The following is a 14,563-nucleotide window of genomic DNA, read 5'->3' on the forward strand; positions in this document are numbered from 1 at the left end:
CGCACCGCTCATACGGGGGGGTGGTATGCCCCGTACATACAGGGGGTAGGCTCCGTACATACGGGGGGGTGGTGGTACGCCCCGTATATATGGGGAGGGGGTGGTCTGCAACGTACATACGGGGGGTACGCTCCGTACCTACGGGGGTGGGGGTACGCTCCATACCTATGGGGGTGGGGGTACGCTCCATACCTACCCTACGGGGGGCTGGGGGTACGGCGCGTACATGGGGGGCTGGGGGTACGGCGCGTACTTGGGGGGGGGGGGTGGGCTGGGGGGGTGTTCGGCACGTATGTGGGCACATGTTTGGACGTCTCCGTGCTTGCCATGGGAGTTCGCTCCGGATGGTGTTTTCTTACATACGGTTGTGCATTCGGACGGACGGGATGGATCGTACTTGCGCGCTCGGACTTCAGTTTCCCGATTCGTACGTAAAAATGTCCGGGGACGTGTCGGACACTTTTTCCGACCCGAGGACGTGTTGGGGAATTTTCCCAATGCGATTCGTATGGATTTTTTTACATACGGATCGTACTTGCCAGTTTGTACGGGACTTGTACGATTCGTACGTAAAAAAATCCGGATACGATTCGTACGGGGAATATTTTTAACAGATCGGAATCGGCACCTTAGTTATGGCACCCCCTCCATGAGTGTTCTTCCAAACGTTCTCAAACATGTACAAAACTAACATGGAGCAGGTACTGCCCTCGAATTTGAGGATGAAAATAGTGGGAATTTTTCCTGTAGTCTCTGAATTGATTCTTTTTAATGTTAAAGGTGAAGCAGCTTCCTCAATTATATGTCAACAACTTACTGCTGTGGCTGTTATCGACAGAGTGTGTGAGTTGCCTATTATTATTGCTGATGCTTAAACATCCTTAGGTCGTAACAGTTTGGGTGCAAGACCATCTGCGCAGTCTTTGGGAAACCCGCCTCCTGAAAAAGATAACTGTCCAGTCTTTCTTGAGAAGACATGGGACAAGTCTAAACAACAACAGCAGAAGTTTGTTTCGTGGTGGATCACCACCACAAGATGCTTTTGAGAAGTGCTATGATTTGCATGATCATTCTAAGATTAAAACTCCAGAATGTTTTCAAGGTTTTGATCCTCGTTCCTTTCAGGAATCATCCGTTCAACAGTATGACAGAGGCGGGCGACAAGATCACAGATAAGACGAATCCATGCAACCCAAATGGGATACTCAACGCCCTTCAGATGGGAAAGACAAGAGGGATGACCAGAAAGTTGCAGCTTTAACAACAAAATGTGCCTCAAACGGTGAGAACCCTTCTCCTGGAGAGGAGTTTGGTGGTAATTCTCCTTGACAGCGCGACAGAGGTCGCCATAGTGAGCAGACATTCTGCCAGTTTCTGGAAAGCAACTGAAACATTTGTTACAGTTGAGACTGCGGACACCCACGTGGTGCCCCCTGAATAATCTTTATCATTCAGCTATTCAGATTGATGTCCCCACGGTCCCAGCCGGCTCCCTGCCTCCTTCGGGAACCGGCATTGCTTTTGGACAGCAACATAGAGCCTCGTTTATTTATTTAGTTTTTCTTGAAGTCGCGACTCCAAGCACGCAAAATTTTTAAAAAAAGAATGCCCCCTATTCTAAATTGTTTAATTCTGCCTCGGAGACCCCATCCCCCGAACGATACCATTGGGACCGTGGGGAGCCCCAAAGCCCCCACCGTCCCAGCTGGCTCCGCGCCTCCTGCAGGAGCCGGCATTGCTTTTGGGCAAGGGGAGCTGCTAATATGCAGCTCGCCTTGCCCAAAACCAATACTGCTTTGCTTCTTGGAAGCGAGAGCAGGTTTCCTGCTCTCACTCCCAAAAAGCAAGTGTTTGCAATGACAGGGCAAGAGCCACCCTGTCATTGCAAACATTAATGTCCCGGGGGTAGGCACCCTTTATTTACATAGCCCGATTGCCCCAGCCCCTCACCAACCCAGGGGCTTCCAAAAACAAAGCGCGGGAGGCCGCGCTTCTATTTCTTTTTCTTTTCTTTTCTCAGCCGGCTTCGCGACCCCATCGTGAATTCTTCCATTTCTACCCTGCCTCCTTGTCTGGTTTTTCAACCCCTTTTTCACTGTATTCTTGTGACTCAGTTTTACAGAGTCACAAGATGGCTGCCAACAGTTCCTGGTTTTGAGTATTGACAGCCAATTAAAACTAAGCTCGTACTCGGGAGGATTTGCGAATCCTCCTTGGTGCTCAGATATCTATATTTTTTCTTTTGCTAATTTCTCGGAAACAACTCAACGGATTTACACCATTTAAACAAAAGGGATCTTTCTGAACCAAGAGCTTGCTACCTGTATGCCAAATTTGGTGTAATTCCGTTCAGCAGTTCGGGCTGTAGCCTGTTCCAATTTTTCCTATGAAAATTAACATGCGTTGTGGGACCCCCTTTTTTCTCGGCCCCCGCTTGACGAATCACCCCAAAACTTCCAAAATAGGAGCTGACCGGAGCGGGCCATTAGTTTTGAAAATTTCGCGAAGATTCGTCTACCGGCGCCAAAGATATTGAGAAAAGAAAAAACGCTAAATGAATAGAAACGAGATATTAACTATAACTACCTGCTGGCAACTGCCAGTAGGTAATAAACCCTAAATTGTTGTTTTTACTGGGGCAAGGCTAGTAGCCCCATTAGTAAGTAAAGAGTTGCAAGTGGACATTTCAACTCTGCTAACTTTTGAATGGGACAACTAAAGTTGGTCCTGTAAGGTATCAAAAGAATGAGTATATTAAATAAGATTTAATGGTTAAATTGTATGTAATGTCTCTGTTGGGCAAAATCCACATTAGTTTCCTAAATTTTCCAGTGCTTGTTTCCTGTTGTACATTGCCCTCTTGAGGAGATGTGCAAATGACTCCCAGGAAAGGAAACAAAGAGGGCCTGCATGACACGGAGGTGTTACCTCCCTTTTGCAGGAAGCAGCACAGGTGTTGGCCCCAAAAGGCAGGCTTCAAAGGAATAGCAACCTTTGAACGGTAAATAGGAAACTCTTTGGTGAGGGGCTGCTCCATTGTTTCGACAGACAGGCTGGCACTCACGACAGATTAGGAAAGCCAGTAGCCAAACCATTTTTTCCAGGGTGTAACCCCTTTGGAAGCCACACCCCAGGAGTGTGCTAAGGAGGTCCAAACGCCAAGAGAGGGGGCCTGCTGTGTTAGGAGTTGGCAGAACTGTTCCTCTTGGAATATCCAGATGTCAGACTCCAGAGTAAGTGGCAACCAGGTGGGAAGAACCTGTTAACCCATTAGGTACCACCCACATCCGACCCTGAGGGCATTTTCTGAATATAAAGAGGGCACTCCAGGCACTCCAAACTCAGATCTCATCCGTACTGCTGCACTGTGGACTCAGCAAAGAGAGGCTGTAGCGGTGTGGACTCCACTTGCTGAACCTGGTGGCTCGCGAAGGAAAGGACTGTGCCTGCTGTGTCCTGCTTGGAAAGAACAAAGCAAACACAAAGAGCGCTGAAACACTTCAGACACTTTTGTTTACTTTGTTCGCACTGAGTTGGCAGGGTATGCCCGGACGTGGGTCCCTTGCTCACTTTGCCACTGGATTCAAGCTAGCCTGGCTGATGAGGGGTGTTACCCTGAAACTGGTCCCAGGATGCTTGTTTCCAGTCCAGTGAAGACCTGGCTTGGCAGTTCGGGCTGGAGTGTTCTCAGGAGGCACAGGGGCAAAACTGATTTGCCTATCGCTGGGTCTGAACTGGGGTGGCAAAGTGAGCTAAAGAATGATAATGGATTCAACCCAGATCTGTGTCTGAAAAGTTTCAGAACTCTGTCCATCATCTCCTTGTGTTTGCTCTGCTTGGAAAGAAGCCATCTCTGGTACAGCTTCCCGGCGGAAGGTGGAGACAGCATTGCGCAAGGGAGACAGGTCCTATTCAGGTGCAAGAAAAATCTCCTCAATCAATCAATCAATCTGGGGTATTATAAGCACACTACTCACCCGTGAGGGTCTCAAGGCGCTGGCGCTTCCCACCACTCTAAATGCAGACCAGGCCTATTCAGGTGATAGTGAATCTCCTCTCACTACTATGAACGCAGCCCAGGTCTATTCAGCCCAGTCCTGACTCATCCAGGGAAAGGCAGGACACACCTCGCACCCCCAGTGGGTGTCTACAGTGAATGCACATCCCCAGCCACTGTCACACCAAAGCCAGACAGTCAATCCAAAAACCCAGCAGAGACACACAGAATGGCTAAGCAAGAAAATACCGACTTTCTAAAAGTTGTATTTTCAAACACAGAACATAAAAATCAACTTTAATAAAAGATGCATTTTTATATATGTTCAGGCATACTAAACTCTCTTTTTCCATCTCGTCCTAATGGGAAGTTATGCTTGTAAGATGTTACAAAGTATTCCCCATTCTATCCTATGGGACAGATAGCTTTTCCATAGTGAATAACGAAATTCACTGTATTTCACTATCGTCACGGATGTATGACGATACAACACATACTAATACCACGCGTGCCATTACAACGCGGGTATTACTAAGCGATGTCAATGACATCGCATGTCATTACATCGCATACTTTTACCACGAGTATGCCTTTACCACGCATGCCATTACAACGCAAAGACATGCGTGGTAAAGCTATACTCGTGGTAAAAGTATGCAAGGTAAGTGACAGCCCTACCCCTACACAACACACTACTCCCACCCCTACACTACCCCTAACCCTAAAACACTACTACACTGCCCACACTACTCCCACCCACTACTACACTGTCCTAAACCAATACTACACTACAACACTAACCACACTACTCCCACCCCTACACTACCCTAAACCCTAAAACACTACAACACTACCCACCAACCGTTGTAACGCATGCGATGTAATAGCAACGTGTGGTAAAACCCGCGTTGTAATGGCTGTTCCCCGTCACACACACCAGTGCATGTCCTACCTTTCACATACACTACACCCTACCCACAGAGGAACCTTGGGCCTACCTTAGGGATGACTCACATGTAATACAAGGGAAGGTTAGTGCCTGGCAAGTGGGTGCACTTGCAAAGTCAGCATGTCAGTCACAACTGCACGCAGATGCTACAGTGGCAGGTCTAAGAACCCTTTGAAAGGCTACTTGTGTGGGTGACAGAATCAGTGCTGCAGGCCCACTAGCAGCATTTGAGTTACAGGCCCTGGCACTCTCTGTGCACTTTACTAGGGACTTACCAGTAAATCAAATATGCCAATCATGGAAACACCAAAAAAACAAAACAAAGAGGACCAGAAGTGACAGAACTGCTCTTCACTCTAAACTGGCTACGTACAATAGGCCACCTGGAAATGAAGATGTACCAAGGGTTTTTCTTATTCTGTGTACTCTTATTGCCCAAAGATGCATTTCTTAGAAGTGGTGGACCAGGGGCGCACCTAGAGCATGTGGATGGATATGAGACATAGACAGATGCAGGACTACGGAAGCGTCCTAGGGGCATCCCACGTAAACACCTAAATAACTGAGGTCTTCGAGTATCCTACAACAAACTAGTGTCCTGGCCTGCAGAGGAAAGTCATGCTGCCTAATGAGGGTGTGTGCTTCCATGGTACCTGGAGACCAGCCGCGTGCCACGGATCACACCAGCTTGGACTGGTCGTTGTGTAAGTAAGTAATCTTTTATAAAGCGCACAAATGCCAAGGCATCTTTGTGCTGGGAGAGACATGTAACGCGTGCTTCACCTGAGAGGGGGAGTAGACAGTACTTACTTAGGTGGGAATAACAGGGTCTTAAGCATCTTACTGAACAACAGTCTATTTGATTGTAATCTAGTTATAACCCCCCCCCCCCCCGCCCCCCAATCATGTCCTTTGAATTCTAGGGACCTGAACCAACCCTCTGTTGGCTGATCTTAAGTCCCGCTGCAGGACATGACAGGAAAAAAGTTTCTGTAGGTCCGAGGCCCTCCACTGTATAGTGCTTTATGCACCAGACAGAGAGCCTTAAATTCAATTCTTTGCTAGACCGGTAGCCAGTGAAGGTCCCTGATTTTGTGTGCTCTGCATATTGCTGTATGGATTACCAGACTGAGTACAAATGTGCAGTGTCATGACCAGACCAGGGGCACTAGGACCCTGGGGCAAAGGGCAGAGGACACTGGACACCTGGTCCGGTGAGGGGAGGGGACAAGGGGGACAGGAAACAGTCGAGGGCAGGACCTCAGGGCGTGAGGTCAGGGATGAGGAACGGAACAAGCCGATGATAAATAAAGAGTACCTGAACGATCCTGTGTCTCTCGTGTCTTCTGTGGGATCGGGAACACAACAACTGGTGACGAAGGTGGGATGATCGTGTGCCCAGCAGAAGAAAGAAGAACGGCGGTCCGTCGCATTGAAGGACACAGTCATAGAGACCAGGAGCCCACCCTGGCTCGTGTGTGCGGCCACACAAGGAGACACGGCGCGGGAGCCCACCCCGACCGTCACTGAGCAAAAAAAAAAGACTGTCCTGCTCCACCCGGTAAGGAGACTGGAAAGCCGAGTGAAGAGGGGCAGCCAGGCAGAAGGAGGGACATTAAGCATTAGAAACAGCGGGCGGCCATTTTTAAGTCAGGCAGCGCCCCGATTGGTGAAAAAGCACCACGAGACCACCGGCGGCCATTTTGAGGTCAGGCAAAACAGACCAATCAGAAGACAGAACAGCGCGACGGCCATTTTGAGGTCAGGCAAAGGAAAAAGTGCCAAATAGAACACCGAAAGGAGAAAACAAGCGTTGGCAAAGGCAACTAAAAAGGCCAGAAGTGGAAAAACAAGCATCGGCAAAGACAAAATAAAATAAAGTAAAGAGGGCCAGAAGTGACAAAACAAGCGTTGGCAAAGGCAAATAAAAAGGCCAGAAGTGGGGAAAAAACAAGCACTGGCAAAGACAAATAAAAAAAAAAACCCAAAGAGGACCAGAAGTGACAAAACAAGCGTTGGCAAAGGCAAATAAAGAGGCAGCAATAAAAGAAAAGGATGGCAGAAAGACAAAGTGCGCAATATCGTAGACAATTACCATTTAACATATTAGAGCCACAAGCAGGAATACGGTGGGAGAAATGGATAAGGCGTTTTGAAAGGTACACGGAAGCGACCGATGTGACAGCAGAGAAGCAACTAAGCCTATTCCCAAACCTAGTAGGGGTTGAGGTTGAAGACCTACTAGTGACACTGCCAAAAGAAGAGACTACCACCTACGACAAACTAAAGGCGTGCAAAGAAATGTCGATTTTGAGCGATACACCTTCACGATTGCTTTCCAACAACAAGATAAAACGCTGGATGACTTCGCAACGAGACTGCGAAAGCTCGTAACACACTGAGTTTGACAAATTCGATAATGAACAAGCCATCAGACTGCGCATCATTGAGGGCTGCCGTGACACGGAATTTTGCGCAAGAATTCTAAAGGAACCAACGCCGTTAGAAAACATCCTATCACTAGCAAGAGCAGAAGCAAGAGCGACAGCACAAGCAAAGGAAATGGAATCCATATCCTCGAATGTACTGAAATATTGAAAACGTGAAGAAAATGAATTATAACGTTTATTTATTCATGAAAAAATGGGTTCATACTTACCTTTTGTGGGTACTGCCTTCTTTCTCAGCTCTCTCTACCCCTAAACCCCATCCCCAGTCACTCACATGCCTTTGGCACTCACAACCCCTCAGTCGCTCACATACTGCCCCACATCATTATAGACCCCCTCTCCAGTGACTCACCCGGGGGCTGGTTCTTTTGCTCCATCACGTTCCTCAGACTGTCATTCAGCGTCTTCTTCGCTTCTTCAAAGTTTTCTGTGATGTTTTCCCAATACTGGGGCTCCTCGTATGTGATGTTATCCATCCAGGGGGCCCGGGGCCCCGCCCTGTGGTTCTCACTGGTGTAACTGATGATGGGGACCTCATCCATGTATGCAAGTAAGGAAAACTGGGGAACTCCGGGGAGGGGCTCCGACAGGAAGGAGTAGAAGTACCGAAGGGAGTGCGAACCTGGGGGGGGGGGAAAGAGTTATAAAGTGGTTATTGGCTGTTGCTGCAGTGTCCTCTCCCGCGTGTGTTCCACGTGCACACACCCCTCCCATCATGTGTTACACTGGTTCTTTCTCTTTGATCCTTGTCCCTGCTGATGTTTCCCACACCCCTCTAAGCATTTGAGACCGTAATCCACTACACACACCTCTCTCCAAGTGTTGTAATCCTCTCTCTTAAACACACTACTGTCCCATTCCTGTCTCTGTGCACAAATCTGTTTTTTATTTTTGATGAAACCCTGAAAATCAAAGGGCCCATGCAAGCTGTGGCTAAACCTGACTGATTCCATCTTCATGAACTCCCTTATTTAAGATATTCTTTCTCCTCTAGAAAGGAGCAGACAAGGCCATGGTCCAAACGGAATATGGCTCAGCCCTCCTCAACGACCTTTAAACCAAGCATTGGCAAAGCCGATAGGTCTCACCTTTGAGACATATTTGGCTCTGCCAGTGCTTTTTTTTCATGCTGTACAGCATAGGCATTGCTGATTTGGGCAATGATTTATAACCATGCTGTACAGTAGTGTGGCTGCTGTGCCCATTGGCTAAAATAATAATGAAAAAAGGACAATGAGGTAGCCAATGCAAGCGCACTTAAAAAAATGTTTTTGGGCGCATTAGCCCTGGCTGCAGCATATCACTATTTGAAATTAGATTTTGCCACACTGCATTGCATAAGCACTGCTATAATGTATATTGGCTTTGACAACATGTGTTGAATCTGGGTCGCAGAGGAGGATACAAAAGATAATATATATTATTCAGACAGAAGTTTTTCCATGTGGAGTAGCGAGCAAATCTCATGCTAGCCTCCCCATCACCACGCATGTGGCAGCACTATCCTGGAATGCTGGTCACACCCGCAGCCCCACTTGAGCATGTGTGAGATTAGAGAAGCCTCAATGAAACGGTCCTCCCTGAAAGAGGCAAGAAACCAAAGAACAGGTTGGATGTAAACTGACGCGGACAGGCCTGAAACATCAAATCTCCCTTTCATGCTAGAACAAGCATTTACAATGGTCTCGGCATTGTTAAAGTTAGAGCTATTGGCATTGCTCATGATATTATTTTTGTTTATGTTTTTGTTTTTAAAAACATTTAAAGAAACGGCATTGTTATTTACAATGTCAATAGCGGAATCTCTCTCAAATGCGAGACCTATTGCATTTGCACCCACACACAGAGCCACGCACACAAAGCCACCCACACACACACACAGAGCCACCCACACACACACACAGAGCCACCCACACACACACAGAGCCACCCACACTGGAGCGGGAGACTACCGATTTCGGGGTTTCAGCAGCCAGGGCTTGGTATTGTGTAATGTGCTAATTCTTCCAGCAATAGTCAGTGGCGATGCAGGGGCTCTGGAAGGGGCCCATCATGCTCAAACATTGTCAAACAGGAGAATTGTTAAAAACTTGTCTGTAACTAATCAGGGTATATCTGGATGAGGACGCCCAGGCAAGTGCATAGAAGGCCGAGCCTTTGTCACATGATCATTCATGGTACGTTTGGGCCCATCAGGGCTCAGCTATCTTGGGCCAATTGTAAAGACTGTGCTGCAAGTGGTGGATGCCACTTCCAGGGAATAATCTGGAGTAAGGGGAACTTCTCAGAGGTGCGAAAGAGGCGCCGAATCCCAAACACAAACACTTAATCCAGGGCTGCTTGATTTAAACCTCCACCTTACAGTTGTGTGACCTTTTATGTATTCGGATTAGGGGCCTTCCTTAATGCACACCGACTACTTTGAAAAATAGGCTCCATTTTTGCGATACGGCCGATCTACTAATGAGTAGGGGTGGGCGGAATTTGCTAAATCCACTTCCGCAAATTATCGCGAAAATGTTTAAAATTATCGCAAACAAGCGGAAATATCGCGAAGATGCGGAAGTTTTTTTACAGCATGTTAGCGAGATTTTCTGCATGGTTGCGGGTCGCCAACTTACCCATGTGGTTGCTCGCGGGCGCGGCCATCTAGTTTTGAGTTGGCTCGCGGTGCATGATCGCGAGAAGAAAGACGTGATCGCGCGACGCATGACGTCACTGCGGGAGCGAACTGTCGCGAGACAGCGCAAATGGCTAAAAACAATACATCTCATGGAGAACGCGACCGGATCAAGAAAACTTGTCGGCGAACGCAGGGATTCAGGTAAGGCGATCGCGCGCGAGAATGTATTATTTTACAGCGCGAGCAAGAAACAAATTATCACCAAGCTGCGGAAATCGGAAATTTTGACATTTTCGCGCTCTCCGCGGAACGCGAAAATGTCAAATTATCGCAATTTCCGCGAACGGAACGAAATTTTCGCCCAGGCCTACTAATGAGTAGCATTACAACATGCACATTTGTATGAGATCACAAGACCTACTGTCTCATTACCGTTCAGGAGGCCGATGGTGTTTTGCACCAGCCTTTTCTCTTCAAGGACCTGTACCAAGCTGGGCACCTGCTTGCATCCTCACTCCAGTTTCCAAAGCAAATGTTTGTGCTTGAAGGTTTCTCAAAACGTATGCATTTAAACGGAACTCGGAATTCGAAACCAAGCTTTGGCTCGGATTCTTCTACACAAACCCTCCATATATTTTTTTTTTGTGTGATTTGCGTATCCATCTCGATTTGGTATATAAGAAAAACTCCACAGAGTCATTTTGTTGGCAAGCATCTGTATGAAGCACGTGGGATTTTGATTTTGTGAACGTCTCCACGCATGTACGCGCATACGAAGTGATGCGGCTGCTCTGTCATCGCCCTTATTTTCAGCTTTTTTGTTTTACCTTTGGTCATGCTGTACAGCATCTTGCCGATGCTCTGAAACACCCGTAAAAGCCATTGCCAAAGTCACTAGGGAATGGGACAAATGACGAGGCCTATTTGATGAGCCAATGCTTGTCTGTTCTATCTGGGCTCTTTTAATCCACTGCTCCTGGTGCTTGCAGTTGCATACTGAGAATGAAAGCCCCCTCGGCTCAGACTGAGCTCAGTCCAGGATGCAGGTGTATAAAGGCAGTCTAGCCCTGTTGTGACTGTCATTTCCATATGACTCGGGTGACGCCTGCTTGAATTCATCAAAATGCAAATGGTCTACACCCAGCTCCTGCATGTCGCGCGGCGGAGGCATCCAAGTGAACTGGTTTTACAAGTTAAAGCTATTTAAAAAAATGCTCGTTCGACAGCACATTTCATGCTTCAATATCCTTTTCTGAAGGAGTTTCCCAAGCTCCGGCAGCCGGAGATCCCCTTCAGAGCAGTGTTTGTTGCTGATTGAATGTTTTTTTCAGCTGTGAGAGGACTGGATGCTCACTGTGAATGCCAAGCAGCTAGCTGATTTTAGGAAAAAAGAAACACTGCGGGAGGTTGGGTCTGCGTGAATTCCCTCCCTCCCCTCGCTCACTGAAATGTGCAGTTCTTGTTTGTTCGATCGGTGCTAGCATGGAAGGCACTTGTGTTTTTTAGGCGGGTTGGAGGGAGATGGGGCGCGTGAGTGGGGGTGTTGGAAACGGGTAGCGTGGTGCAGAGCGTGTGGGCCAAACTCTGGAGGAAATGTGCAAAGCATCCACGCAGTACACACAGGCGACACACAAGGCACACTACAAAAAGAGACGCTACACAAGTTTGTGTGAAAATAACTCTTGTATTGTCAAAACACAGTATGTTTGGTAATCTCTACACGGCGCCAACTGGCGCTGGGTCATAGGTACCGGGGGGAATTATATACGGGGCAGGGCCAATCGGGCCCCTGCCAGAACTATTGCGACCTCCAAACATAACAAAGGTATGTGAGGAATAAAGATACAGTCCCTCAGCCTCAATCCTGCAATAAAGTCAACTCAGGGCATAACCTTAGGCGTTAGTCCGGACCACCTGTAATAAAAACATCAGGACCTGACCATATCCCTTAACAACTTGAAGGTCCCCTGAGGCAGGAATCAAAGTAGGCAGTTCATTCACATCAAAACCTGGCATCTAGACATAGCGCTGCACATAGCAAATCAATAGCGCGTCGCATAGAGCCTTTTAACATAGCGCTGCACATAGCAAGGCAATAGCACTTTAAAACATGGCATTTGACATAGCGCTGCACATAGCAAGGCAATGGCGCTTTAAAACATGGCATTTGTCATAGCGCTGCACATAGCAAGGCAATGGCGCTTTGCATAGCGCTGCACATTCCTGTAAAAACAGGCACTCCCTAACAAGTTAGCAGTCCCAGACCGTACAGTCACGGAACATGGGGGCCCCTCCTCTGGGACTCTCCATTCAAAGTTAGCAGTGGTGTGGCCCACAATAAGACTAGCCCCGCTGGCGCAGCCCGCCAGGGTATACCGACCCCTAGGACTCCTGGGCGCAACAATGCCTCCTGCTTCGATGCCGCTGCCCTCTGTCAGACGGGGCAGCGCAGAGGACCAGTCCAGGCGCTGGGGGCGGGCACCGGCAATGTACCCCGACTTTACCCCCACCAACCATCAGCTGAGCCCCACTCACCGGGCTCACGGAGGGGCTCCTCTGGCCACCGGACTCCTTCTGGCAGGGGACAGGCACTGATCTGTGCCTCGCCAGTCCCCTGCTCCTTCAGGACTCTTGGGGCTTCTCCCGCCTTCTCTGGGGGGGGCTCCGGTGGACCTTTCCTGCATGCAGGGCTCTCCTCCGTTCTTGGGGAGCCCTGCCAACGATAGCACCTTCCTCGGCTTCACCCGGGCCCCCTCCTGGGACCCAGGGCTGCAGTAGGGTGGGCACGAGGCTCCAGACGGGGATGCAGCCGGAATCCCGGGCGGTGGGGCAGGCGCCGACAATGCGCCTCGGGCCCCCAACCTTCCTCCTCTCTCCTGGGCCGCTGTGCTTGCGGGGCTCTCTTCACCTCGCGAGAGCCCCGCCCACCAAGGCAGCGGTCGGGTCTTCACCCGGTCCCCCTCCTGGGACCCGGGACTCTTAGGCTCGGCTCGCGGGGCTCTCCCAGACTCCCGGGTGCCCCGCTCGATCACGCGGCCACTTCCTGCTTCGGCTCCGCCCCCGCCCGGCGATCAGCAGACCTTCCGGGTCGCCGCAGGCAGCGCGGCGGCCCTCAACGGCCCCTCGGGTCGTGGCGGTGATTTGGCGCAATCTTCTCCTTGCGGGGGAAATACGGGGTAGGCTCCCGTTTTCAAATCAGGCGCCGATACGGGGTAGGCTCCCGTGAAATCCGCATAACCACGGGGTGGGCTCCCGCTGGTATGACTACAACACCACGTTGCGGTACACGCGGGGTGGGCTCCCGATGCAAAGCGCCGCCATGACGTGGGGTAGGCTCCCGCGGCGCTTGCAAATCAACAGTTCTCCTGGGACACACCGCGCTACCGGGTATAGCGCTTATCAAGCGCTAGGCAGCCCCCTCTGCTCCAGGACATAAGGCGATGCTGCTTTTCTCCGAGGCGCTCCACACGTAGCACCATCCATTTCAAGCGCTAGGCAGCCCCCTCAGCTCCAGGGGCATCAGGCAGCTGAGATTACCACACTCACCAGCAGGGCACAGTCAATTAGAAATGTAGCGCTCACCGGATATAGCGCTCTCCTTCCACAGGCCGCTTGTAGATAGCGCTCTCCCCCGCAGGGACTACAGTCAGGGTCCCACGAGGCGCTTGCTGGCTCCTGCGCCCTTGGTTGAGGGTTTCTCAAAGGGGGGAAGTTGAGTTGGTGGCTGAAGGCGGACTAATTAGTCTCTGCCCGTCGTCCCTGGGTTCTCCTTTCGCTGGGCCAGATCAGTGGGTTAGTTCAGGATCCCTCACTCACTTAAAAGGCAGCACCTAAGCTCTGTCACTTTCAGAGGCATAGGTCCCTGACTAAGCCCTACCGCCTAAAACTCCTGCGTAGGTCTCTCCAGGTCTGCGTTGCCCCAACTATAGCTTTCCCTCGCCCTGGGGGCAGTAGAGGGGGGTAGATAGGCTCAGGGCCCAGCACACAGGCCATGTGGCGGTAACCCCTGGCAGCAGGTCCCCTCTCGCTCAGGTCCACCCTCTGACTGAGCACATGGCAGCCCAGCTCCGCCCTTTATACGCCCCTCACCCCACCTTCCAGACAGTGCCAGAAGCTTCTAGAAGCGTCTGGGGAGATTGGCTCTAACTGGCCTAGGGGGAGGGGTAGATCACCCTGGGTGCCAGGCTTCCCTCCAAAAGCTGGGGTTGCTGGGAAATAACAACTAGACTGGTAACCCAGCTCAGTCAAACGGCGCAACCACACAGCTTTGGCATCCATTTTAAAAATTACATATTTAAAATGTGGAAACTCAGTCTGCGTACATTATTACACATTATGCGATTTCCCAGAAAAGCGAAAAATTTCGGGCAAAAAGGGCCAAGTCCAACACAACCCCCTTCCAGACAAAAGCCAGGGTAGACCGATCAATGCCTTGATGGGCTTCCCTGCTTAGGGCGAGAAAAGGTGGACGCAGGCCCGCAACTGCAGGAGCACCCGCAGGTTCTCCTCCACTCTGGAACCCGATGGTTCCCTCTTTCAAACCT

General features: G+C 49.9%; 1 protein-coding gene across 2 annotated transcripts in view; it reads right to left on the reverse strand.

Annotated features, from left to right (window-relative positions):
• The window catches only part of LOC146869683 (major histocompatibility complex class I-related protein 1-like), a 202,556-nt gene that overhangs the window by 167,711 nt on the left and 20,282 nt on the right, over window positions 1–14,563 (reverse strand). For both annotated transcript variants that reach the window (XM_085610347.1, XM_085610432.1), the window contains exon 3: window positions 7,749–8,018. In XM_085610347.1, coding sequence (XP_085466473.1) covers window positions 7,749–8,018 — 270 coding nt within the window. The remainder of the gene's footprint in view (window positions 1–7,748; window positions 8,019–14,563) is intronic.

Source organism: Triturus cristatus, chromosome 1_1 (assembly GCF_964204655.1).
Source record: "Triturus cristatus chromosome 1_1, aTriCri1.1, whole genome shotgun sequence".
NCBI classification, from domain to species: Eukaryota; Metazoa; Chordata; class Amphibia; order Caudata; family Salamandridae; genus Triturus; species Triturus cristatus.